General features: G+C 43.9%; 2 protein-coding genes and 1 pseudogene across 2 annotated transcripts; 2 read left to right on the forward strand and 1 right to left on the reverse strand.

Annotated features, from left to right (window-relative positions):
* The first annotated feature begins 1,956 nt into the window (after positions 1–1,956).
* Positions 1,957–14,294, forward strand: LOC136476061 (probable LRR receptor-like serine/threonine-protein kinase At1g53440; annotated as a pseudogene).
* On the forward strand, positions 8,578–11,659 carry LOC136476062 (uncharacterized). The gene is made up of 2 exons (XM_066473742.1): positions 8,578–10,073; positions 10,180–11,659. The coding sequence occupies exons 1-2, from the start codon at positions 9,029–9,031 to the stop codon at positions 10,296–10,298; spliced, it is 1,164 nt and encodes a 387-aa protein (XP_066329839.1). The 5' UTR covers positions 8,578–9,028; the 3' UTR covers positions 10,299–11,659.
* Positions 14,295–17,097: 2,803 nt separating the features above from the next.
* Positions 17,098–19,811, reverse strand: LOC136471430 (aquaporin NIP1-1-like). The gene is made up of 4 exons (XM_066469161.1): positions 19,486–19,811; positions 18,513–18,935; positions 18,352–18,413; positions 17,098–17,387 (listed from the first exon to the last, which is right to left on the reverse strand). Exons 1-4 carry the CDS (start codon positions 19,618–19,620, stop codon positions 17,156–17,158), a joined length of 852 nt encoding a protein of 283 aa, XP_066325258.1. The 5' UTR covers positions 19,621–19,811; the 3' UTR covers positions 17,098–17,155.
* Between the last annotated feature and the right edge of the window lie 7,455 nt (positions 19,812–27,266).

Below are 27,266 nucleotides of genomic sequence, written 5' to 3' on the forward strand. Positions count from 1 at the left end.
CTTGCAGCATGTTCATCTCAGCGCGCGCGTGCCCTGAACGTGGCGTGGCCCTGAGCGTGTCCGAGCTCAGCAACGGCCCCTGGCGCGGCAAGCCGCGGGCGAGCGCCGCCGCTCGGCGTCGCGCGCAGGTCACCGCGGGCGAGCGCCGCCGCTCTGCCTCGCGCGCAGGCCGCCGCTCCGCTCACGCGCAGGGCCCCGCGGGCGAGCGCCCTCGCTCCGCCTCGCGCGCTAGCCGCCACGGGCGAGCGCTCCTCTGCCGTGAGCGGACTTGTTCTAACGGAGGAGGCACGGAGTTAACGCGCATACACGTTCTTGTACCTGACAGTGGGTCTACGTTCGTGGGAAACAGAAAATGACATTACAATGGTAGTTCTCTAGGCAAATTATAATGACGTATCACCAAATTTATAAAATTGTAATGGCGTGAATAAAAAACACTTTTTTTTTCCGAACTAGCAGTAGTACTTCTATGATCTTGGTAATGAAAAACTACACTGTTCCGTGATTAGACTAGTTGCTAAGTTGTCGTCGATAGTAGGGTTACTAGTGCAAGATAGCAGCAGCTTTAATTCACTGTGACGTGTGAACTCGTCATGTCGAAGCTTATCCATCTTCGTCAAGATTAGAGCAAGTATAATAGCAGACTGTAAGTCGATTAAATGCTGAGGTGGAGGAGAGAGAAGAGAAGGGAGAGGAGAAGCGAGCTGTAAGCTTACAACCGGTTTGAGCACAAGAACCAAAAAAGTCTGTGAGAGAGACAAATGGGCCATATATTAACTGTAAAGAGCTCACTACTATATGAGTAGGCTAGGAGAAGACTAAAAAAAACCTTACAACCAGCAAGCCAGTTGTATTATTAGCCTCGCTCTTAGGCCAGTTCCCCACTTGCCGAGCGAGACAAGGAAACAAACCCTGTCAGCCGACAAAATCCTCACCTTTGAGGCTCTGACGTTTGACTGCGGTGTTCGCCTTCAAGATCCCAACTTGCGCGCCGTGCGACATGCACATGCCAAAGCTGTTGGGCGTTGGCAGGTGGCTGACCACCTTGCTCTCTCTGTCTCTGGTCCAACGGGTGGGGGCCTGCCAAGTGTTTGACGAAATGGCTGAGTCGAATGCCAGCAGCTTTTTTGCGCTGGTGTTGGCAAAGCATTGCTCCGAGTGCTGACCGATTAGTCTTGTTTTGGGTTGGCCATGGCAACGGTTTTGCAATGCTTCTACAGTTCTGTGCTGGCCCCGAAATGTTGGACTACTGACTTCATTTGTGCATGAGATTCAGGTGCTGTGACTGCTCTGCAATGTTATTGACGTGGGGGATGCTTCATCTTTACTCTGGCACCATTTGTATCAATTTTCTTTTGCTTTCCAGGGGAAGGGAAGCAGCATGAAATGCTTATGTTAACAAGCTTAGATTTCGTACATACTAGCTTGTAGCTTCTGCATTTGGCTGAAACTTGAAATGTCTTCGCCTTTGCAGTTGAAGCACTCAAAGGAATAGCCCACAAGCTTAACAAAGCAGATTGGGATTTTAGCGTGGATCCATGCAGCGGATCAGGAAATTGGGTCAATGTCACTGGTTCGCTTAGCAATAATGCGAAGTTTAGCAGTAATGTGACATGTGACTGTTCATTCAACAACCACACCGAGTGCCATGTTATCAGCTTGTAAGACATGCACCACTGTTCTGCTAATTTCTGTGCTCTAAAATGGTTCTCATCCAGATTCTTTCAGTATGGTTCTATTGTCTTTCATTCTAAGTTGAATGATGCATTATGCCTTTATTTGTATGTGTTTGTACGTATCATAGGGAGCTTATGCGGCAGAACCTTAGTGGAGTTCTACCAGATGAAGTTGTCAATCTTACTTATCTGCAAATCTGTAAGTTAACCAAGCTACCTGATTTTTTTTGATATTTTTTTGACGGACAAATCAGGAAAACATAGTTTACATTTCTTGCAGTGACTTGTCACGCACTTCATTCAAGGACCAATTCCAGCTTCATGGGCTGACCTACCTGTTTTTAATCTGTACGCCTTGCACTGCTCCCATAGTTTTGTCAGAATTATTCATGTATGCTTTATTCAGCATTCTTGTTTCACTACAGATCTCTCCAGGGAAATCGCATATCTGGAACCCTACCGAAGGAGCTTGGGCGCATGCCCAAGTTGAAATCTATGTGAGTTGCATATGTGCGTCCATTCCCAATTTGCATGTACCTGCATCTTGGTGGAGGTAAAACTGAAAGAAGAAAAGAGCTAAGTACAGTAACCTAATAACTAATTTCCGCAGACAGTTAGAAGGCAATCAGCTTGCGGGTTCTATTCCACCAGAGCTGGGTAACATCATCAGTCTGCAGAGATTGTAAGCCCTTGCTTCCAATTGTGAATGTTCTTGTACCTAGACCTTTTTTTTTTGTAAAATCCATTGCTAGAACTTCGTCGAGGAAGGTTTCTTGTTACATTATTGTTTATCTGTGATAACTGAAGCCAAGGTTCCTAGAATTGAATTGGCAGTTTTTTTCTAAAAATCTTTTGAGAAAACCTGCAGCAACTTCGAACCTTGGCATGGCATGGATTTGGTTAAGTCACTGTATTTTTAGTAGCATCAATACATCATTGATGTGTAAATGTTCTGCTATATGCTTGCCCCCTTTGTGACCAAGAAAATGAAACTGTACAACACTTGTTACTTGTTAGTCTCCTGCGTCTTTGCTCGTCAGGTTTGGTATATAAAATCCTACAGAACCTCGGCCTGGCCTCAGGTGCTCCTCAGCCAACCTCAAACAAGTTCTCAACCTGGTGGTGCCAAGCTGTGAAGGGTGTGCCAAAAGGCTGTTGAAAGGGCCAAAGGGGATCAACAGCCTGATCATCCTTGTCTCTTGGGAAATCTGGAAGCACCAAAATGACTGATTCTTTAATGGCACGAGCCCAAACATCTCGATCTTGCTGCAGACTATCACTGATGAATTGCATTTTGTGGTGCGCAGCTGGGGCAAAAGGTCTTCAGGAGTTGCCTACTAAGGCATTTGCTAGAGGCCATTGATCTATTTTGGTTCTAAGGCTCTAACCGTCTTAGATGGGTCGTTTTTGTCTCTCGTCTCTGGGTTTTTAGTTTCTTGCTGAGGTTGTTGTGTGTGTGTGTTGCAGGGGGGGGGGGGGGGGGGGGGGGGGTCCTTCCCCTTGTTTCCTTTTTACCTTCTTAATGAAATGATACACACGCTCTCCTGCGTGTTTGAGAAAGAATAGTTTTAAGTTTTTTTATCAAACACACAGGAGAGATGTGTATCGTTATATTAAGAAGAAAAAAAGAGGAAAAGAATCCTTACAACCTCCTCCACACTCATGTGGTGGTTTTGCCTTTGATACAACACAACAACAATAGTTTATATGTCAGTTAGCATAACCTTGTAAGGAAGTAGCATAACCAAAATGTAAGGAATCCTCTTTAATTCTCTTCCCTTTACATGCTGGTTAATTCTATTGTTTGCAATGCCATGAGTGCATCTTCAAATGCAATTTATTATTTATTTGGCACTAATTATTGTCCAGGGTATCTTGAATCATTTCTCTCTTACAGTTTCATTTCTGCGAATAACATCACAGGAGAGTTGCCCACAACCTTTTCCAAGCTGACAAACATGACAGATTTGTATGTTCCATTCATAATCGTCGCTTAATGTTTTTGCTTCCCAAAAACTTCTAACTTGTTATTTGAACAATTGCAGTCGAGTTGATGGGAACAGTATCTCAGGGAAAATACCTAGTTTCATAAAGAACTGGCAGGGCGTCAACAGAATGTTAGTTTCTCCCTGATTAAAAAAACATTTTATATTCTTCAGTTGAAGTGAATCAGAAAGATTTTATTCATTTTCTCCCATTTCCATATTAACCTTGTCTCTTCATTTTCCAGCGATATGCAGGGTACCCTTGATGAGTGGGCCTATTCCTCCAGAAATTTCCTTGTTGAAGAACTTGACAGAATTGTATGAATCACTTGCTGCCTTATCCTTTTAGCACTTTGTGTTTTTATCTTGTATTGGAAGTGTGGTACTTAAAGAAGAGTGTGATTGAGCAAAGGTAATGCATCATCAGGAGGGTGACTGATTTGAGTGGACCAAGAATGAAATTTCCTCCCTTACAAAATGCACTACACCTTACGGAAGTGTGAGTTTATGTTTTTTCATTTTTATTACCACACACCCAGTAATCCTTTCCACTAGAATACTGAATTTCCTTTATGTTCACAGGGTCTTAAGAAATTGCTCCATATATGGTGAAATTCCTTCTTACCTTGGCCAAATGCAGTACCTGAAAGTCTTGTAAGCACTATGCTTCGACTTCATTTAATTTTGCCAATTGCAACGTCCAATCATCAATATGGGTATAACAGAAACAAAAAGATATATGGGGTGCATGTGCTAGTTTTGGGGATGGCATGAGTAATGCTTAAGTGCATTGTCTATTATTGGGTACACATTTTATTTCTGCAAATGTAACTTGAATACTTGATCATCAGTAACTCTTTGATGCACATTGTCACAAAAACCCCCTGATTACATAGTTTCTGTGAATTGTACTAATTTCAGGGATTTAAGCTTCAACAAGTTGACTGATAAAGTTCCAGTAAATTTTGGAGCAATGATGGCACTACAATATTTGTGAGAAATTCGCTCTGGGATATTATTATTTTTAACTTCTCAATCTTTTTATTGATGTTGTACACCAATAGCTTTCTAGCCTGCATTAAGTTTCATCCAATGGAACCTAATTTTGATTTGTACAAAATATTAGGTACCTGACTGACAATATGCTGACTGGAGATTTGCCTGCTTGGATGTTGAAAAATAAGGCGAGCAATAAAGTAAACATGTGTGTATTCTCCAACTAAGTCACTTCATAACTTCTTAAAGAATGATAAGCACTCAAAATCTTCTTTTATCCTGTTGATTGCTTGTTCCATGACAATGATCAATGTTCTGCAGGGATATATCATATAATGACTTCACAGGCAACCCTCCATCTGAATGTCAGCAAGCAAATGTGTATGTAAATTTTAAAGATCCTCACATACAGTTAAGTTCAGTTTTTATGGTGCTCATGACTTGCATGTTGCAATTTCAGAAATATGGTGTCAAGCTTTTCATCTTCAAATAACAATTCGTAAGATCATACACAAAAAAATGTCCAGACAATATTTTCTATTATCAAGATTCTATGAAAGAAAATAATTCTTATTGCTCTATGGTTATTTGTTTTTTGCAAGATTGCAACCATGTTTAAGAAAGAATCTTCCTTGCACAACCAGACCACGCCGTAAGTTTACTTACACACAGCAGGTTGACAGCAGTCTGTATTTTGATAATTGAGTTTAAATATCTAATATTACTGAATATTTCATTCAAATATATTCAGATTCCTCCCTGTTCATCAACTGTGGCGGAAAAAGTGTTGTGGTCGATGGGAATACCTATGAGGATGACTCGTCTCAGATAGGAACATCAATGTTTTCTGTGTCTGATGATAAGAAATGGGCATATAGTAGCACTGGTGATTTTGTGGGCAATGAGAATGCTGACTACATTGCTAGAAACACATCGAAGCTAAATCTGGCAGACCCGGAGCTTTACACTGAAGCTCGCCTCTCACCTCTGTCACTGAAATACTATGGCCTTTGCATGGAGAATGGTGAATATATGGTAAAACTTCACTTTGCTGAAATTGTGTTCACAGAAGATCATACTTATTCCAGCAATGGCAAGCGTGTTTTCGATGTCTTCATCCAGGTAATGTGTCTCTACCAATTGTTGACCTTTCGCATTCAGTCTGGCATCTTAGTTTTCATAGTAGAACAACGTCTCTAGTTTGCCACACTTGCCTTTGGTCAATTAAGTCATGTAAATATAAGCAATTTGTCAAGGACAGGTGATTGTAAACTGAAAAAGTTGCTGTATTGCAATTGTACTGCTAAAATGAACCACTGTACTGAAGTTTTGGACAACAGAAGTTGGATAAGAGATTACAAATAACACATGTCAAAGTTTCTATTTTGTTTGAGTAGCTTAATTTTGTTGGTTTCACTTATTGCTGTAACAACTACTCTTCAAGCTGTTTATATCCCTTCCTGACTTTGTAACCTTTGAGTGAATCTGTTTGATTCTACTTGACAAGTTTGTGAATATAGATACAAGGTTCCTTTGATTTCTATTGTACTGTTACCTGAACTTTGTAATAACTTTTCAGGGTGTCAAAGTTTTGGAGGATTTTAACATCAAAGATAAGATTGGTGGTGTCCATCGTGCGATCTTCAAAAGTTTTGCAACCAACATTAGCGACAATACACTGGAAATCCACTTCTACTGGGGAGGCAAAGGCACCACAGCGATACCTTACCGTGGCGTGTATGGTCCACTGATCTCAGCCATATCAGTGACAAAGAGTGAGTAGTTCACTCACTCCATAATCTGTTGGCAATTTCTTTGCTCGGTTTTTGAAACAAACGGGAATTATCATATCTTGTCATATGCTTGGGAATTTGCTAACTTGGTTTCTGTACAGTGGGCAGGAACCACCGTGGAGTCTCTACTGGAGTGGTGGTTGCCATAGTAATAGCTGCGGCATGCTTGGCTGTTATAGTTCTGATAGCTTTATATTTCAAAGTCTTCCGAAAGAAGAATATAAAAAGAAACAGTGAGTCCATCTTCTTATTATAATTTTCCATCGTTTTCACCATATATAAGGTTCAACATGCTTCATAGTATTAATTATTATTTTGTATTCGCATGTTTGCTTTTTTTTAAAAATGGGCAACTTCAACTAGAACTAGAACTATGATATAGTGACAGATTGATTCTATATGGACCTTGGATATGATTGTCTCGTTTTCTTCACATACAGATGTAGGAGTATAAATGACTTATGTGTCGAGTAAGTATCATACAATTTCTGTGTATAGCATTTTTCTCATGTACAGGAGTTTCTTTGGATAAAATATCGCCTTCAATTGTACTCCACTTTTCCTATGTAAACACTAAAAAATCATTCAGGTTAAAAGCAAAACCCTAATCCCCTGAATCCACATTGCTACCATCACCGGCGTCCACCGCCCTGCCGCTGCAATCCAAGAGATGCCCCTGCTGCTCTTGTTGGAGCGCCACCTCCTGGACCCTGCCGAGGCCAGTTGCCTGGGGTTGACATATGCGGCCAATCCTCCTAGACCAAGTGACGAATTTGCGCTGCCACTCCTTGCCACGCAACCGGTCCATGGCAACTCTTCTTAGCAGAAACTGGAGATGTCTATATTTGAGATACCGGCGCCCTTAGTCAGGCTGGATCTTAACGGGACAAACTTCAGGCTATGGGCATAGCTAGCGAGGATCAGTCTCAGTGCCCTTGGTCTTGGGAGCACATCACCGGTGAGAGCCCCTGCCCTCTTGCCCCTGTTCCTCCACTCCGGCCATCGGCTACATACCAAGGTGATCACTCAATGCTGCCAATAAGGCCTTCAAGGCCTATCAAAGTTCTCTCGATGTCTACAAGCAATGGGACGCCAACGACGCCAGTGCCATGCTCGTCCTGGTTCAGAGTGTTGATTCATCATCATCCGCCTGCTGCTGCAGAGTGCCAAGCAGACGTGGGAACACCCTCAGCAGCACTACCAGCCGGATGTCGACGCCATCCACTACTCCCTGCTGCAGCATCTCCAGGCACTTAAATAGGACGACAATTCTGTGAGAAGCATTTTTTGACCGGTTTATGACTATCTGGTGCAAGATCGATTCATTGGTCCCACTCCCAGATGTTTGTGGAGAATGTGCTTGCTGCGTGAAGCGCCACTGCCACAATGACAAACGGTGCCTTTACGAATGCATTCAATGAAGTTAACATCCTTCTTTTGTTGACATTCTGTTCGACCATTGTGGGAACTTTAGCCATACTTATTAGAAGTGCTGCAAGAGGAAGAACAACAGGGGGGCAGTTGCTCCAAGGTGAGGTCTTCTGAACCTTCTGAGTTTTGATTGACCCAGAATGAGGTCACTCGGCTGGTTAACCTGCTTCAAGGCCTAACTCAACAGGGGCCATCAGGATCTACCAATTTTCCCCAGTTTTCTGAGGCACCTCCATTCATCCAGTTTTCAGCATTACTTCAGCAGTACTTTTCAGCGAAGGAACAATGTTTTCCTCTCAGAACAAATCAGCATCAGCATCAGCAACAGCTAAATTTCAGCGAAACGAAACAGGGCACGGACAGGGCCTTTATAGAGACTAGTCATGGTTGTGCTGGTTTTAACCCAGCATCCTTTTCCGTTTTCCATGATTTTCATGCAGGGCCCAAGATTGCAACTGGCCTTTGTAGAGACTATCAGCACCTTTCACATCCTTAGCAGACCTCACTGCCATCCACTTTTGCTGCATCTTCCTTGCCCACTGTCACTGCCTCTACTAACAAGTCCTCTAATGGATTGCTTTAGTGATTTTTTTTGCTAAAAAATACTTAGTAGTTTAGGGCGTTCTTGCCTTCCTTATCATCCTTTTGCCACATCCATGGTGTTAGATGTATATATTGTGCATGCATTTAGTCAGTAATGGAGGGTGCTATATGCACTTTGTACATCTCCATATCAATACAGTTGCATTTCATAACAGGTTTCATTCACCTGGCCGCCGTCGCCGGCAAGTCGCCGGTGAGCCTCCGTCGAGGTGGTCGTGCAACTCCCTCCCCATTGCTGCGGCTCCACCCCGCGCCGTCGTCCCGCGCGGGCCCGCACCACCGCCAGCTCGCCCGTGCCTCCGCAACGCGCCGCCCCCGCGGCCGCATCGCCGCGCCTGCCCTGCGGCCCCGCGGCCTGCGCCGCCACGGCCCGAGCGCCGACCTCGCGGCCCCGTGCCTGCTCCACCGCAGCCCGCGCGCCGGCACTGCGTCCGCGCCCCCGCGGCCTCACGCGCTCGGGCGCGACTGCGCCAGTGGGCTGTCGCTCGTCCGCCTCTTCGCTGTCTAGAGCCAGTAGACTTCATGCCATCGTCCGTTTGTCCGGATGTTTCTTCTGTTCCTCGGTGCCCGGTTGTCTTCAATGGCACCAATTGGAGCTATTTTGTCTCAGCAGCTTTGGGAGTATCTTACGGGTGAGCGGACATGTCCACAACGTCCTGCTCTTCCCAGGCCGCCCACCTATCCGCCGGATGTTGCTGATGACGCTAAGAGTGCTTTGCTTGAGGTGTTTGAGACTGAGATGGAGGACTACCAATCTGATCTCGGTGTCTACGAGACTTGGCTGCGTGAGGAAGCATGTGCCAAGGCCATCTTGGTTGCGAGCATTGAGGTCGACCTCTCGGGGTCCCTCAGGGGCCTCTCTACTACATACCTGATGTGGGCTCACCTTTGCCGTAGTTACGAGACTTGTAACGAGGCAATGTACCTTGCTATCGTCGAGGAAGCTCAGGCGCTTCGCCAGCTTGGCTCCACTGTTGAGGACTTCCACCGTCAAATGTCAGCTATCTGGCATTGTCTAGACAGCTTGGGTGCTGAGTTTTGCAGTGCTGGTACTTGCCGTTGCTGTGAGCGCCACCGGAGCCAGAGAGAGACTCTTCGTCTTCACGAGTTCCTCTCTCGGCTTCGTCCTGAATTCGCAAGTGTCCGGGCGCAATTGTTGACTCGTCGTCCGTGTCCATCGCTTTTTGAAGCGATGCCTGAGCTACAGGCTGAGGAGACATGCCTTCGCATTGCTAATGTGAGCAGTGCTCAACAGCAACCATCTATGCTAGCTGCCATGCCCTCCCAGGTGTCTTCACCACCACCTTCCTTGATGCCTCCACCCTCGCTTGTGGCGGCGGGGACTTCTTCTGGCGTTCTTTGTGGCTATTGTAAATGGCTTGGCCATGACAAGTGGGCTTGCCACAAGAAAAAGCATGACCGGAACAGGAAAGGCCGACGCTCTTCTACTCCACATGCCACTCATTCAGTGTCTGCCGCTGAGCAGGAGATCCTTGCCCTGTTTCGCCGTCTTGCTACCGCAACGCAGACCTCAGCACACGGGACCACTGTTCAGGCTTTTGTTTCTACTCTTACTCCTCATCATCCAGGTATATATCCAAGTGGTTTCTTGATTCTAGTATATCTTTTCATATGACTCTTGATTCGACTCATTTGTCTTCGATGTTATATCCTGATTCGCCTTTCATTGTTCAGACCGTCGATGGCACGTCTCTTCCTATTGCTGGATATGGCATTCTCTCTACTTCATCTTTTTCATTTTTTTGAAAGAAACTTCATCTTTTTCATGTCCCTTCTGTTTTGCATATTCCTAAGCTCGCTATGCACTTGATATGTGCTAGTCAGATCGCTGACCACGACTGTCATATCATTCTTGAGGTTGACTCAGGATCTCCTACAGGAGCTTCTTTGGGCCTGGGCATCATGATTCTCAGGGCCTTTGGGAGCTTTACTGGTTGCATCTTCCTTCACCCACTTTATCTACCGTCCAGTTCTCCTGCATCCGCGTCAGCTACATCATATACCACTACTTTTACGTAGTGGCATCGTTGTCTAGGTCATCTCTCAGGCTCTACACTGTCCACTTTAGTTAGTAACAGTGTCTTAGGTCTTGTTTCCGGTGATAGTGCTCTCTATTGTACAGGTTGCAAGCTTGGCAAACAGCTGCAACTCTGCTATCTTTCCAATGACTCTGTGTGACTCAATTTCCTTTTGATCGTGTATATCTTGGTATCACTTGTCCTGACATTTCTCACTCTATCCACATCACTCTATCAGGTCCACTAAGAAGTCAGTCCCTTGCCATTTATCGTTCTTTTGTTACCATGATTTGCACTCGATAGACATGAATACCTCCTATTTAATTGCATTTTTTGGATGTAGAAGTTTATACCATGCACCCCATATTTATTACAAGAATTTGAATCTGAATAGGATATAAATTGTTAATCGTACAGGAAATTTAGTGACGTTCATATACTATCAAATACACATTAGTTGAAAAAAATGGATAAATAATCCATTTGTCACACCTAGTGGCATCTGTGGTCTGGAAGAACATCATGCTTTGTTCTCCCTCTCATCCTTGCCATTGTTTTTTGTCAGCTCTTTCTACTTACGTTCCATTTTTCACACCAGCAAAATGGTTGCTGTTAAAAAACATATAAAAGTACTGGTTTAACTCTTCAGATCACATTTTTTCTTATCTTGCTGTTAAAAATGACTTAACTCTTCATGATTGGTATTATGCATATTGCAGTGCACTGAAAATTAATGCCTCTTGCTTGCTCCATCTTTAGAAAATTTATGATATTGATAATACAGTTTGATGTTTCTACATGATCGATCATGAAGTAGGGGTGATTACACATTTGTATAGTGAACCAAGCTCCATGTTTGGTTGCTTTGCGTACCTTAAGGATAGTTTAAATGCTGTTTTACCTAGCTTAAGATTAGTCAGGCTTATAAATCTAAGCCATGGCCTAATTCATTTTGTGGGGGTGTCATATTTGCAAAAGGTATTTTTAGATTTCAAAGGTAGCGTCTATGTGCAATGTTCAATGGGTCAGTTTTAACCAGAAGTCTTAGCTTGGAAATATAATCTCATCTTGCAATCAGGTAGTTTAGTCACTGCTGTATTTCTGTCACCAAGTATTCATATTTTACCGCATGTGTCATCATAGGTAGACAGTTCTTTTACCAAGGAAGGAAAACTACTACTTCGGAGCTTCAAACACGGGCACAGTATTTCTTTAGTTTGGAAGAGATCGAATCTGCAACAAAACATTTTGATCCTGCAAATAAAATAGGTGAGGGTGGCTTTGGACCTGTTTACAAGGTAAAAACTATGAACTTCAATATCCTCTCTCTTCTGGTGGCATAGAGAAAACAGTTTACTTCATCACCTCATTTATTGATATATTTTCACATAAACTGATGATGAGACGTACTTTTTTCAGTTGCCAAATACCCAGCATTATAATATAGAAATATATAGAGCTCAGAAGGAATAATATTTTCCCTGACAATCTATATTGCTGGTGGTTTTCTGACATTAGAAGGCCATCATCTGGTATCCCTTTTGTTTTCAAGAACGAAAGGATGGCCACTAAAAAAAAAGGATGGACAATTTGTTAATTGTTGAGGGCAAACAACTCATCATGGCACACTCAAGGGGTCAATGTTCCAATAAACAGATCTAGGAAGTAATTGTTAAGGGGGATCAAGCCTAGCTGCAAAACAAGCATTTTAGTTCCTTTTTGTTTCTTCTCCTTGGTTAGCATTTATGTAATTATTCCACATATTATTAATACACTTTGTCTTCAGGGCACACTAGCAAATGGTACTATAGTTGCAGTTAAAAAGCTATCTTCAAAGTCGAGCCAAGGAAACCGCGAGTTTTTAAATGAGATAGGAATAATATCTGCTCTAAGGCATCCAAATCTTGTGAGGCTCTTTGGTTGTTGTATTAATGGGGATCAGCTCCTTCTTATATATGAATTCTTGGAAAATAATAGTCTTGGCCGTGCACTTTTTGGTAAGCCTTCATAAATTTCTAACGTTGTACTTCCTGCTCTGGAATGAATTTGTCTTAATTAATACAACACTCAAAAGCTAGCAGGTACATTCTGTTCTAATAATAATAAGATATTTCTTAGGCCGCGCTGAACATCAGTTAAAATTGGATTGGCCAACAAGGTACAACATCTGCCTTGGAACTGCGAAAGGCCTGGTCTATCTCCATGAAGAGTCTACATTAAAAATCGTCCACAGAGATATTAAGCCATCAAACATTCTTCTTGATGAAAAGATGCAACCTAAAATATCAGATTTTGGCTTGGCTAAACTGAATGATGAATGTGGACGTGTGAGCACTCGGATCGCTGGAACTGTGTAAGCTATTTCTCTAGTTGCTGATGATTCTTTAATTATCTATTGCAGTCAAATCGCTTAACCTTCTAAAGGAGTTGCTACTACAACTGTATAACAATTTCTTCTGCTTAATGAAAGTTCATGTACTTAGCACGTGAAGTTAATGCTTCCTATGTCTGATCCTATTTTGTGGTGGTTGTTATTTAGTGGTTATATGGCTCCTGAATATGCCACAAGAGGTTGCTTGACACGTAAAGCGGACATCTACAGTTATGGAGTGGTGGCTCTAGAGACTGTTAGTGGAATGAGCAATATAAATAGCATGTCAAATGAAGAATATCTGCATCTTCTTGATTGGGTATTATATTTTGATATCCTTTCTTTATTTCTTCTTTGTCATTCAAGGTACAATATTGAAAATTAACACAATAAAGTTTCATTCATCTTACTTGGTAAATTTATTTAGAATTGTCTTCCATAAAGCCACTGTTCAGGATGCGTTGCTTTTGTTGATAGTTGGACTGATGATGTAGTGTTCAAGTAATCGCCTTACTAAATTTGTTTGTAAACCGTAGGCTGAAAGATTGAAGCAGCAAGGGAAGCTGCTGGAAATGGTGGACCGGCGTCTCGGTTCTGACTACTCCCAAGAACAGGCACTGAGGCTGCTGAATGTAGCTCTCCTCTGTACAAGCACACAACCAACCCAGCGGCCAAGAATGTCTTCGGTCGTGAAGATGCTTCGTGGCGAGATCCCCATCGAGATTGTACCTGCTGACGATGATCTAAGTGAAGATCTACGACTCAACATCGCTCAATCCCAGCACTCAATAAATAACAGCCAAACAAATTGGTCCCAGCACTCAGTAAATAACAGCCAAACAAATTGGTCTGAAATGCCTTCAAGCGATCCTTCGGTCTTGCCCCACAGCAGCAAGGACAGTGGCTACCTCCCATCTTCGAGCTCCTTTTCTGTGAAGCTGTGAACTTCAGCATCGAGAGTAGCTAGCCAGGTAGCTCGACGGTGTATTGGTGTCGGCATTTTTTGGGGGCCCGATGCTGCAGTTGTACATAGGCAAATATTGGGTTTCATGCTTGCAATGCAATTATTAGATGTCTCATCTCGATTGTCAACTGTCATTCAAGAATATCGTCCACAACCCATGGCAATTGATCACAGTACTGTCTCAACATCAGCAATATTTCGGCTACCTCCTTATTCTGTTACTTTGCATGTAGAAAGGTTATAATGACTTACAATTTAGGACATGGAGTACATCATTAGAACAGTCCACTTGAGAAATGTAGGCCAGAAATATTCTTCCATATATGCAGATCTTGGAGACAGTACAATATTTTTTTCGGTCTTCTTTATATTTATATTGTGCCTGAACCGTGACTAGGGGCTCATGTTGGGCTTTAACTCTAGCCTACCCAACTTGCTCATGACTAAAAGGCTTTGTTGTTCATGTTCCACCTTTTTGTACACTGTGCCTACGTCGTACAGATTTGGAACTAGGAAAGTTCTGGCATATTGCCATGAAGAGTCTACTTTAAAAATCGTTCACAGAAATATAGAAACATCAAATGCTCTTCTAGATGGAAAGATGCAAACTAAAATGTACTAGTATTTTGTTTAAATAAAACAAGACCTTTTTGGTACAACTTCTCAGGGAAATGCAACGCTTCTAAGAGAAACTACACAAATGCTGTAAAAATACGATCAAAATAAGTGGGTCTAAATTCTAATTCAGCTTTTGTATCTTAGTATAAAATTAAAGTGGTGGGAATAAGCGCGTCAAATAAGCTACAGAAAAATGTGTCGTCCGGCAGTTAATTTTAGTTCGGCGGGAGCTCTGGCATTTAGTCGGATTAGAAAAAGGACGGGACAGTCTGACCACAATAACAGGGATGCCTTAGCTGCCTATTGTGTGAAACATGTGCAACATTCATATAAAAAACGCTTGCAATATACGTCTGAAACAGATGAAACATTTTGAACAAACACTTGCAACATGCCTCTAAAATACTTACAAACATATGCAACATCCCGATTTACTTTTGCAACATCCATATGAAACACTTGCAGCATATTTCTGAAAACATCTGAAACACTTAAAACATACATTTGCAAGATAAGGGGAGGGAGAGGCCAGGGCCGGTTGATTCCAGCTTCGGAGTGGGAGTCGGCGCCAAGCAACAGCGCGTGAGCACCATCAGCAGGGGTCGTGCTTTGTGGGTGCCCTTGGCTCGGTGGGGACCGGCATGAGGCGCACGACGGCACCACCAGCGCCAGTAGAGGCGGGCGGCGCTACCCCCGGCCCGATCTCATCCGCATCACTGGATGCCATTGCCGAGGGAGGATGCAGACCGAGCTCTGTGGAGAGGAAGAGAGGCGGAGGCTGATTAGTCACCGCTCTTGGTCCGAGTGTCGTCGGAGAAGGACGAAAGCGGTTGGGCAAGCGCGACGAACTGAAGTCACACGATGGTCGGTGAACTGTGGTGGAGAGGGAGGAAGGCGGCCGGCGGCGCTCAGGTAAGGTGGATGAAAGGTCATTGTTTGGTTTTGGTAATTGAGTGACAACCCTAGGTAGACTAATTGTGTTTATGTGAGATACACATGTGATTAGTCCACATGTACATGTGTGTGAGCAACATATGCCATGGAGGGGGAAATGGCTCGAAGATGTTGCAAAGCTCACACATGTGATGATGAAGGAGCTCATTGCACATGAGTCATGACATTGAGTCATGTGATCAAGGTGGAGAAGATCAAGACATGACTTGGCTCGACGGACTGGTTGCAAGTGTGAAGGGCAAATTGAGTGATGACTTGACGCTGATGGACCGAGGCAACGGAGAAGAGCAAGTGAAGTCAAGATCGATGAACCAATATGATCACGTGATGATATGAAGTGGATCATATCATTGTTGATCGTGTTGGTGCATGTGTTGCATCGACATTGGAGGAGATAAAATGGAATGCGCAAGGCAAAGGTATAACCTAGGGCATTTTATTTCACCGGTCATAGGAGTTGATGACCGGATTTAGGATAGATGGCCGTACTATCAAGAAGGGCAAACTTGTTTGCATATTGGTCATCTAGTGCTACTCGAGTGATCTAACTTTGCATCGTCGCTAGGATCGAGTGGCGTGGCAAGTTGAGTGACTAACTCCTTAAAATATTTGTGAAAAGCTAACACATATACATATGTTGGTGTACACTTGATGGTGTTGGCACATTTGCAAAGAAGAAAGAAGTTAGAGTTGAAACGGATCAACTCGATGAAGAAACCTAGGGTATATATATTGGTTTACGGTGAGATCCCCATCGAGGCCTTACCTGACGACGGCGATCTAAGTGAAGACTTGCCACTCAACATCGCAAGATAATCCCGCCGCTCCATGAATAACAGTCTAGAAAGTTTTCTTTTCTTGGGAGGGATTCGAGGTAATGTTGGTCTCTACATAATTTTAGTTTAGAGATAATAAAGCTACCCTGATCATTCTTTGCAGCCTCGAAGAAGATACAGGTCGGATTGGTTGCCTATATCAGCTTAGCCTGCATTATACCTTATGCAACACAATCTAAGCCAACATAAACATAAGAGACAACAAAGAGGCTAAGCAGAGGGATGCATATCTCAGCAACACATAAGTTGAGTTGACAAAATAGGCGGCGTACATGACAATGCAGCAATTGCTTATAAAAAATAGGCTGGGTTCGGCCGACCCAAAAAAGTTACTGTTCAGGCTGAAAGTTACTGTTCTGGATGATTTTTTGTGAGAGAAAAATATTGTTCCAGATGAAAAAAGAAGCGGATAAGCCGGGTTTGAGGTCAGCCAGCCTGTTCGGTTTGCTGGTTCGTATCGTTGCTGGTTCGTGAAGAAATACTGCTAATTGATTTATGTGAGAGAAATATACTGTTCCAGCTAAAAATTCAAGCCACAGTCAAACGAACAAGGCCAATTAAGCACATTCACGGGGGAGACCAACTATAGTTAACCAGCTAGAGTTGCCCGGAATCGAAGACACAGTACGTAGCAGCTAGTCGTCCTCTTCCCTCAGATGCATGCATAGTTGTGGCACATCCACATGAATGCTCCAACAAACCACGGTACGTCGTAGCTAGGCACCTTTTCCATATTTTTCCATCCATCCACACACACACGCACTCAGGAATTGTATATACTCTCACACACAGACACACAGGTGAATAGGTGTAGTAGGCTAAATTACTAGCAGTAGCAGAGTAGCCCTCCACAGGACACGCCGGCGGCCATGGCCATGGTGGTCGGTGCTCAGGCGGAGGCGGAGGCGGAGTTCATCCTGTTCATGCTCTTGAGGAAGGAGGTGCTCTTGGTGATCTCGCGGAGGGGCTTGTTGGTGAAGCGGATCAGGTTGTAGGCCCACGCCCCGGCCACGGCCCCCACCACGGGGCCCACCACGTACACCCAGATGGACCGGTACTCCCCGCTCACCAGCGCAGGGCCCACGCTCCGGGCCGGGTTCATCGACGCGCCAGAGACGGGTCTGTTGTGTTGCCACAAGACAAAAGCACATGGATCATGGATGGGCTTGTCAATCCAAAAGCTTTTCTTTGTTTCTTGGTTTCGTTCTTTTCCACCATCGGCAAGGTTGAAAAGTCAATCATCAGAAAAGAAAAGGGCGGTACTAGTACGAGTTCATTTCCAAAATTTAATTAATTTAATTTAAAATTATTGTTACTAATAACAAGTAAAAAATGTTGTACTAACAGTAAAAAAAAATCTTAACAGTGAATTAAGTAGTATTCAGTTTTAAACCCTATGATATGATGCTACTAGTGCGACTATTCCACTTGCACACAAGTCAGAAGCGGCTTGAGTCTATTGGGCAGGTCAGTGTTCACAAGAGAAGAGAGTGCACACACATAGGCGGCCCTACCACTCAGACAGACTAGCAGCCTAGCAGGACAGGAGTGGTATTACGTTCACATTAATGGCATTGCATACTAGTAGCTGCTCCTGCTAGTACGCCATGACTACTCTCCACTCACATGACGGTCTTTATGGCTCCATAAAACCCTGCTACCGACAGAGGCACCCACAGCAAAGCCCTACTACATATTCTATTCTATTCTGTCTTTTGGTATTTGGTTTTTTTTCTTTTTTGACTTGGGAAAACATCGATAGTTTGTCACTTTGTGCACGCAGTGTGAAAAGTTAAAAAGCTTAAAGTTATTCCTGTGACAACCCGGCTGATGTCATGCATGCTAGTTCATGCAAATGCCCTACTAATTAGTAATTACTGCTACTTAGGAGTAATATTTGGAGAATATGGGGCAGTTCGTTGGCTGGTAAGGAAACCAGCCGGTTTTCACTGTGCACGGATGGTTTTTTACTGTTCACTCTCTCGCGAATTTCTCTGAATTCATCTAGATTTCTCCAAATTCCTTCCGACAAACAGGGCCATAGGTATATAGTACGTCATCAAGAGTGATACGTAGAGTAGTTACCCGGCAATGAGCACGTTAAGCAGGATGGTTGCGCCCACGGCCAGCCCTGCCAGCTCCCCGATCTGCACACAGTCGATCGATCAGTTGCAGCATGAAAAGGATAACAAAAAAAATAAAAAATAAAAAACACAAGACGATCCTCATGCATCTCTCCTCCTTACCGCTCTGTTGTCCGTGGCGACGCCGGAGATGACGAACATGAGGTAAAACGTGATGATGATCTCGATGACGAGCGACTGCACCTCGGACCCCGTGGGGAGCGTGCCGGGGAAGTGCTCGTGCCTTCCGCCGAACAAGAGGCGCAGCGTGCCCGACGCCAGCGTGGCGCCCAGCACCTGCGCCAGCACGTACGCGGGCAGCTGCCGCCACGGGAACCGCCCGCTGGTGGCGAAGGCGAAGGTGACGGCCGGGTTGAAGTGCGCGCCGGAGATGTGGCCCACGGCGTACACCATCACCATGACGGCCAGACCCCACACGATGGCCACCCCCGGGAACGTGATCTGCCCGTTCTTGCTCGCGTTGATCGTCACCGCGCCGCAACCCGCGAACATCAGGAAGTAGGTGCCGAAGATCTCCGCGATGATCTGCAGCCATGACCATGACCACCGACAATTTTTTTATATTAGTGATTCCAAAATCTTAATTTTGTCATGACGTACATGAGATGCAGATGGACAAGACGAGGGACAAGCGTTATTAGGTGTTTAAGTAGGTGGATGCTACCTAGCATGAATCTTGGTGTGACAGAGACACGGACAGACTAAACTGCTTTCCTTGCCATGCATGCACACCGACACCATATCCATCTTAACCCTGAACTAGCAAACGACGTTTAGTTACCGGTACGGTAGGATCTTGAGATAAAGAAAAAACCACCTTATTTTAAAACACACCTACTCCGTATATTATAAAGAAAGACGAAACGAAATGGAATGTAGTGCCGCAGAAACCGGAAAACTCAAGATCCGGGTCGAAAACGGAAGGTAATTTGACCGAGACACGATGAATGTTGATACTGGGAGAGAGAGAGAGAGAGAGGGAGGGAGGGAGAGTAATTAGCGGCGGCCGGGCCGGGGAAAGAGCCGAAGAAGATGGAGTAGTTTTGGCAGATCTCATCTCACAGTGCCTCCGTACCTTCTGGATGAATGGGACGGAGACGACCATGGCGGCGCAGCCCTGGTCAGCGTACTCCTCCTTCCTGCCCTCCTCCATGGCCCTCTGGTCGTGACCTCCGTTCGTCTGGGAGTTGTGGTCGCCGCCTCCGGCCATCTCGATCAGCAGCTGTCGATCACCTCTGCTTGTTCGTTCCTGTACCCTGTACTACCCTGGGAGCGGGAGGCTCAAGGATGGCTGGGACTCAGATCAGATGGGAAGCAGTTATGAGCACGCGGCTACTAGTGAGATATCCGATCCGACTGGAGTGCAGCCAGAGAGAGAGATGAGATGAGCAGGGGGCGATGGGGGTTGGCCGATGACCCGGGCGCCTATTTATTGGCGGTGGCGCCACTCCTCGTCGCTATTGCTATCGCTTTTCATGCCGTTTAGTTACCGGTACGGTAGCATGCTACGGGTGTAATAGTATTTTTCTTTCACAATAATTTAGAGAAACCATCGACCGAACAGCTCGCTAATAAGCGACGCTGATAAGTTGAAGTGAACGGGGCGAAATGGATCAACGACCGTGATACAAGGGCTCAAACGACGAACTGCCTGCTCACAACTCAAACTACCTACCAGACGGGGAGAGACAAAACCGGGCCTTACCGCAAGCAATCTTTTTTTGGGGTTTGTCAGTAGAGCTTATCACAAGTAGTATGTATAAGCTTGGCAGCTCCACTTTTTTTTGGCTCGTGAAGAAACAACAAACTACATGCACTTGAGTTTTTTCTTTTGTTGAGATTTACATGCAGTTGAGTTAAAAATAAAAAATCGACCGCATATATGAGCTGAAAAGTGTACACGTAGTAAATTTTTTGGGGGAAAAGAACACATACTGACACACAAGGCGACACGGCGTACGATAAGATTGGATGCCTCCCTCCCTCCCATAATTACGCATCACTTTAATTTCGGCCATTGAATTGCTAATCGACCGGACAGTTGAGACAGCCAGAGAAAAAGGGCAGAGATGGTGCTGGCCGTTTAGTTTCCAAATTTTTTTTTTGTCTCCTACAATAAAAGAGTATGTTTGGATATATGCATGGAGTACTAGATGTAGACGAAAAAAACTAATTGCACAGTTCTCGGCAAAATCGCGAGACGAATCTTTTAAGCCTAATTAGTCCATGAAAAGCCTTACGTACCGCAGTAACCCACGTATGCTAATGACCGATTAATTAGTATCATTAGATTCGTCTCGAAGTTTCCTGATGGGTTCTGTAATTTATTTTTTTATTAGTATCCAAAAACTCCTCCCAATATGCTTCCGACACATCCGATATGACACCCAAAAAAATTTCAGCAGGCCAACTAAACACATCGAAAAAAAGGAACATCGACAGGCAATTCAATTTTTAGCGTCAGTTCTGTATGCCACAGCAACACTTTATGGCGCGCCAACGAACTGTGGTGGCCGTCTTTAATTGGTTCATACGTACGTTAATTTTGCATGTTCGCCATGGCCTTTTATCGGCCGTCGTTACACCGGCGGACGCACGGGACAAATTAAAAGGGGAGCCTTTGGTTTTTCCCTACAAACACGTCAGACGTTTGTGGATATATGGAAGACGAGATCGATAATGGAGTACCAGTAGACACCACGACACACAGCACAGATGATCATCTAGTCACCTTTTAATTTGCTTCCTTCAGTCTGTTGATCACTTGATCAGTATTGAACCTTCCTGAAGCGTCACCAATTAAGGGGTCGCAGGATGATGACCCAAGAGGCAAGGAAACATTTGGTGATGGCCCTTGCTTGGTTTGTATTGGTGAATGGTGACTCTTACAAAGTGTCACCTATTACAATTCTACAACACGGTATTTACTCTCAGTTTATCAAAGAGTTTCCCCTTTGGCTGGTGTGGCACTCTTGGATAGAGATTGCAATGGCCCCATTCCTTCCTCATTTTAAGCGCTTTAGAGCCTCTAATTACTAAAAGTAAGTTTAGCTTAAAAAAACTCAAAAGAAACTACTATTCGGTCAATAATATTCCCTATATATGGTTCCAGTTTATAAGGCGTCATCAAAAAATATAACATGGTCTCGTAAATTATATATTGTTCGTGATTAAGTTTATGATTATTAGGCAGTACATTGGATTACAAATCTAATAGTATTAAGTTTGAATTACAACAGTTAAAAGTTATTCATCAAATTATCGGTCAACGATTATAAAGTTTGTCTCTCGATTCATGTGAAATGCCTTATAAACTTGTGGATATTAGAGAGAGTACTTGATATTTTCAAAGTAAATGATGTACCGGTAGATACTGATATTTGTAGACTGTAGTTTATAAGGTTTGAACCAAGTCTTATCCCAGAGATAAGGCCTCCTTAACTATAGCATCACGCCACGCCTTGATTCGCTTGTTGATTTCAGCCAAACTTATTCAATCAGTCAACAGTATTTTTCTCTCACAGCAAGCCAGCACCAGCCAGTTCAAATCATGTCAGAAACTAACCAGCGCCGACGCGGCTTACTCGTACTCGTGCCCGGCCGCACACAGCGTCACGCCATGAGTGACGCGCCGTACTCGTGCCCGTACGTGCCTGCACGGACGCAATCATATTCAGACGTAGTGCGTCCACCAGCGACCAGCCAAACCGCCACGCCATGAGTTTGGGTGAGCTGAGGAGTGAGGTGTGGGTGGAGCCGTGGAAGCCTCACTGGCTGCTGGGTCCCGCACATCGATCAATGCCTAGTAGGCGGACGCGGAGGGCTGGCCACATTGATTTGCTTGTCGACGATGCGGCGGCAGCACTGCCTGCCTAAGTGCCGCATCAACTAGCGCCCTGTTCTGTTGACTGGTCGCTGGTTTGCGAGAAAGTACTGTTGATTGGTGATTGGTTTGTGTGAGAGAAAAATATTATTCTAACTGAAAATTTACGATCGTTTACAATAAGCCACAGCCAAATGAATAGGCTGTAGGCCTCATTCGGTTAACACGGATTTTGACCTCTGGAACAGCTGGATTGTTTCTCTAATTTATATAAGATTTCAGCATTTGGAACAAAAATCCTAAGGGAATCTGGACTAACCGAACAGGGCCTTAGTCAGATTTCAGTGAGTTGATTAACAAAATTTGTTACTGTACGTGATATTCAAAGTGAGGTCACACCGCTAGCGGACAACTTGTCAGGTTTAGGATCGGAACTTTTGAATAGGGGTATGTGAAATGACCGATTTTTTTTTTGTTTTTCGGCCTTTTTTTTTTTTGAAAGATTTTCACAAATACACCTTGGTTGTATCCTTTTAAAAAATAGACTCTGACCTCGGCGCCGTGACAATTGACGCCGAGCTTACACGTCTCGGCGCCAATTGCTTTGGCGCCGAGGTCCAAGGTCATTTTCTACGTGTCGTTGACGTAGTTGCTTGCGTGGCGCGGACGTGGCATGAGCTCGACGTCGTGGATCTACGACGCCGAGCTATAAAAATTGATAAATTTTAATTTTTACCATGACAACTTGAAACAACACCAAGCAAAAAAAAAAAAAAAAGCTCGAAACAGCACCAAAGCAACTGGCGCCGAAACAGCACCAAGCAAAAAAAAAAAAAAAAGCGTACCACACCAGGATACGAGCATCATCATATATATACCACACATGGCATGCAACTACATATATAAAGTATAAACTACCGTATACTAGGTGAAGAAAGACATCATCTATCAGATCAGCGAATTCTATTTGTTTTCCGAAGACATTGTCAGAGAAATACATTATATATATATATATATATATATAGCGAATTCTATTTGTTTTCCAAAGACATTCTCAGAGAAATACATTATATATATAGCAAAGCAAGTGCGTGCATGCATGTCTACGGATGCTGCGGCATGGACAAAAGTACCTGCAAACTGATTAACAATACTGTCGTATGTATGTACTTCGCTACTTTGGAGTAAACTAGGAGCACGTATAACTGTACAAACCGATAAGACCAGGCTTTGGCTCCATTCGCGTGCCCTTAAACTCGACTTGATCTGTTTTTTTTTTATCAGGAACAGTATTTTCCTCTAACAAATTCTTCCAAATTCATCCAAATTTCTTCAAATTCCTTCAAAATTCTTCCAAACTAACGGGGCTCAAAGTCTGTCGTACGCACCTGCTATACGGAAGTTTCCATGCATGTGTTCTGGCAACAGAAACAAAACTTTTGTGAGGCCTAGTTTAGTTGGGCGAAATTTGAGATTTTGGTTACTGTAGCACTTTCGTTTTTATTTAGCAATTAATATTCAATCATAGACTAATTAGGCTCAAAATGTTCGTCTCGTGATTTCCAACCAAACTGTGCAATTAGTTTTTTTCGTCTATATTTAATGCTCCATGCACGTATCGCAAGATTCGATGGGATGGCTACTGTAGCACTTTTTGGGAAAACTTTTTGAAACTAAACAAGGCCTGAGAAACAGAGATACTTAAAAAAAAACTTCTGTTGCAAGGTAATTTTTTTTAAGTCTATTTAGCCTCTTGCGGTCTTGCCGCCACGCGTCCCTGCAGAACCCGGTTTCACGTTCCTTCCCTGCAACAACACCAGCGTAACCTTTGATTTTCTGCACGCCTTGGAAAATTTTTAGAGAGGAGCAATGCAAACACAACACAACACAACATCATATCTCAAGCCTTTTCCGTTTCTCATTAATTTCATTTCATGTCGAAAGAAGAAAAGTGATGGCCAGGCCCAGAAATGCCTTGGCATGCAAGCGAGGAATTCATTTGTTAACGTACTTACTTTGGTAGTGTTCGTGTTCTTTTTCCCTCCCTTTTTGCTTGTAACAGTTGCATACAGCTATGGGCAACAATGGCTTTGGGCAAAGCACGCAGCAGCCGGCACTCATGAGCTCGGAGCTCGAAGATACAACTACAGCACGTCCAGGCGACAGCTCGGCTTCTGTAGTACGGTGTGGCGACACAGTACATAGCTCGGCTCATGGTAAAAATTAAAATTTATCAATTTTCATAGCTCGGCGCCAAGATCTATGGCGTCGAGCTCATGACACCTCCGCGCCACGCAAGCAGCAACGTCATTGGCACGCAGAAAATGACCCTGGACCTCGGCGCCAAAGCAATTGGCGCTGAGACGTGTAAGCTCGACGCCAATTGTCACGGCGCCAAGGTCAAGGTCTATTTTTTTAAAGGATACTGCCAGGAGCGTACTTGTGAAAATCTTTTTTAAAAAAAGGGCTGAAAAACAAAAGTTTAAGGTGAAATGACCATAGATCGATGTCCTTACTAGTTAGGGGTTCTTTTAGTTTCCAGGGGCTACAAAGGCTAGTGGTTGGACGCAAAATGGTTGCAGGTTTAGTGTACATGGCCTAACTAAATGATATTATTTTTTAGGACACAATCGAAATCATTAGAATCTACTAATTCTTTTATAACTGAGGTAGTATGAAACACGAACAAAAATAGCATAATAGAAGACATTAATCAAACTATAGCCAAAGTTTAGCTGGAGGTTCTTTTCAAAACACACATACCTTAGGGCTACTCTACTTCACCGAAACTAGCTCTGCTTTACCAACTCCATCATTAAGCACATCTAAAAAAAATCTGAAGGTTGTGGAGTATACCTTTGGGTGTTGCATAAAAAGCCTAGAGTTGGCCTGTAATTTTTTTTCTAGAGCAGAGTTCGTGGAACTGTCTTGTTTAGCTAACGAAGTTGAAAGCGGAGCTTAAATAATGGAGCGAAGTAGTCACAAACATAACATACCTTGGTATCTTGTATGTGTGCGATCTAAATGGTGGCTATGGAACATGGTAACGGCAGAAGAGCAACATGTTCTTTTGAACCTATAATGTTTTTCTCTTACAATAAATCAGCTTCAACAGGCTTATCAGCCGACCAGGACTAGAACGAGTCGTCCTGCTGGGTTGTCCCCCGGAGTACGCAGAGGCGGCAGGAATTGAACAGCCGGAAACGTTGGTGGCTCTGCTGCAGCATTTGGCCCGTGTTTAGTTGAGGGAAGTTTAGATTTTGGGCTACTGTAGCACTTTCGTTTTTATTTGGCAATTAATGTTCAAACATGGACTAATTAGACTCAAAACGTTCGTCTCGCAATTTTCCACCAAACTGTGCAATTAGTTTTTTTTCGTCTACATTTAATGCTTCATACACGAGCCGCAAACATTCGATGTGATGGCTACTGTAGTAATTTTTTGGATTTTGGGTTGGAACTAAACATGGTTGAGGAGATGCATGCAAAGGGCCATGGTGGCTTTCCTTGGAAGGAGTATGCAACGCGTTAGCAATATTATTAGTACAGGACACGAGAGGTAATAGGAGTAGTACGTGTACCTGTACCTGTACGTACGTACTCATTAAGTCATGCACCTAATACCTCTTAAATTCGACCGTGAGTCCGTGAGATCGTATAGGCACAGTAGCAATAACCAGAGTTGTGTGTGGGTTCCCTTCCTTTCTCGCTTTCCACGGGCTGCCTGTAGAGACCTGTACTTCCACCTGCCGAGAGCTAGCCTGCATGCGCCGCTGGCCGTCCACTGACACTCGTCACTGCTGGACTTCTTCCTCTTCACCCGTCACCCACCCTCTCCCGCACTGGTACATAATCGATTTTCAGGGACGGCTCGTAACTCCTTGTAGGGGGCAGTTTGATCAGCCGTTCCTATCGAACCGTCTCTACAAATCATATATTTGTAGGGCGGTTTTCAAGCCACCCTACAAATTGATTTGTAGGGGCGGCTGGTACTACAAATACCTATTTGTAGGGGCGGTTCAATCTAGAACCGCCCCTACAGTATGTTTTCTCGCAAAAAAAAAATCAAATTTACAATTCAAAATCGTGTTGCCGAACGCCCCGTGACCAACGTTCCGAACCGCGTTCGCGTTGCCGAACATCCCGCGACCAGCGTTCGGAACCACATTCGCGTTGCCGAACATCCCGCGACCAGCGTTCACTGCTGGAGTGTACGACTGACCCCAGTGTACCCATCGACATTATTTGGCCTTAAGCCACAATGTACCGATCGGCTGTATTTTTGCAGGTTTCATTTAATTTGCAGCACTGATGGTCAGGAAATCAGATTGAAAGTGCCGCACTAAAAAAAACTGGACCCACAGGAAAAAAAAAGGCTCCCATGGCGTTGCAGGATTACATGAAGAAGAAACTTCTCGCACACACGTTGAGAAACATTTTTAGACAAAAAAAATGGCACTAGTTTTATATTATGTTATTTAAAACAAATAGTAAGTTATGAATATTTTAGAGATTAACCGGATTTTTGTTATTGTTAGAAAATAGAAAACCACCTTTTGGAACCTACCAGATAACTACAAATTGTCAGTTGAAGGACGTCTACTACCTGGTATCGTATTGTTTAGAATTAAAAACCGAACTACGATGTAAGTTATACAGTTCGAGAAATGGCCAATACCCTTTTAGAAAGGGGAGTAGAACTGTAGAAGTTTGGCCTGAAAACATTAGTTGAGAATTCCGGGTCTTGTACACTGCACGGCCGCTTAATCTACAACCGGGTCTTGTGCAAATATGTCCTAAACATGACATGCTCGCTGCAAAATGTAGCGTGATCATGACGATTGTGCTGACTAGCTGGTGGTGCGTGTGCACGCATCCATGCATTTGCTGGAATCATTTTTCGTTCCATCTCCAATCCAAGCGACTTGCCAGAATCCAGATCCCCGCGTACGCTGTACGTCGTAGCTAGTAGTATACATGTTTGCAATAATCTGCTTAATTACGTCCGGATTAGATCATGCTTACATAATGCA

The sequence above is a fragment of the Miscanthus floridulus genome, chromosome 8 (genome assembly GCF_019320115.1).
Source record: "Miscanthus floridulus cultivar M001 chromosome 8, ASM1932011v1, whole genome shotgun sequence".
NCBI classification, from domain to species: domain Eukaryota; kingdom Viridiplantae; phylum Streptophyta; class Magnoliopsida; order Poales; family Poaceae; genus Miscanthus; species Miscanthus floridulus.

What these genes read in the sequence shown, in the direction of transcription:
- LOC136471430 (XM_066469161.1), bottom strand. Translation starts at nt 19,620, where the DNA reads ATGGCCGGAGGCGGCGACCACAACTCCCAGACGAACGGAGGTCACGAC. An exon ending in CCGTCCCATTCATCCAGAAG is followed by an intron (nt 18,936 to 19,485) that starts GTACGGAGGCAC and finishes TCATGGCTGCAG; the next exon opens with ATCATCGCGGAGATCTTCGG. An exon ending in TCGCCACGGACAACAGAGCG is followed by an intron (nt 18,414 to 18,512) that starts GTAAGGAGGAGA and finishes GACTGTGTGCAG; the next exon opens with ATCGGGGAGCTGGCAGGGCT.
- LOC136476062 (XM_066473742.1), top strand. Translation starts at nt 9,029, where the DNA reads ATGTTTCTTCTGTTCCTCGGTGCCCGGTTGTCTTCAATGGCACCAATT. An exon ending in TCTTACTCCTCATCATCCAG is followed by an intron (nt 10,074 to 10,179) that starts GTATATATCCAA and finishes TTCATTGTTCAG; the next exon opens with ACCGTCGATGGCACGTCTCT.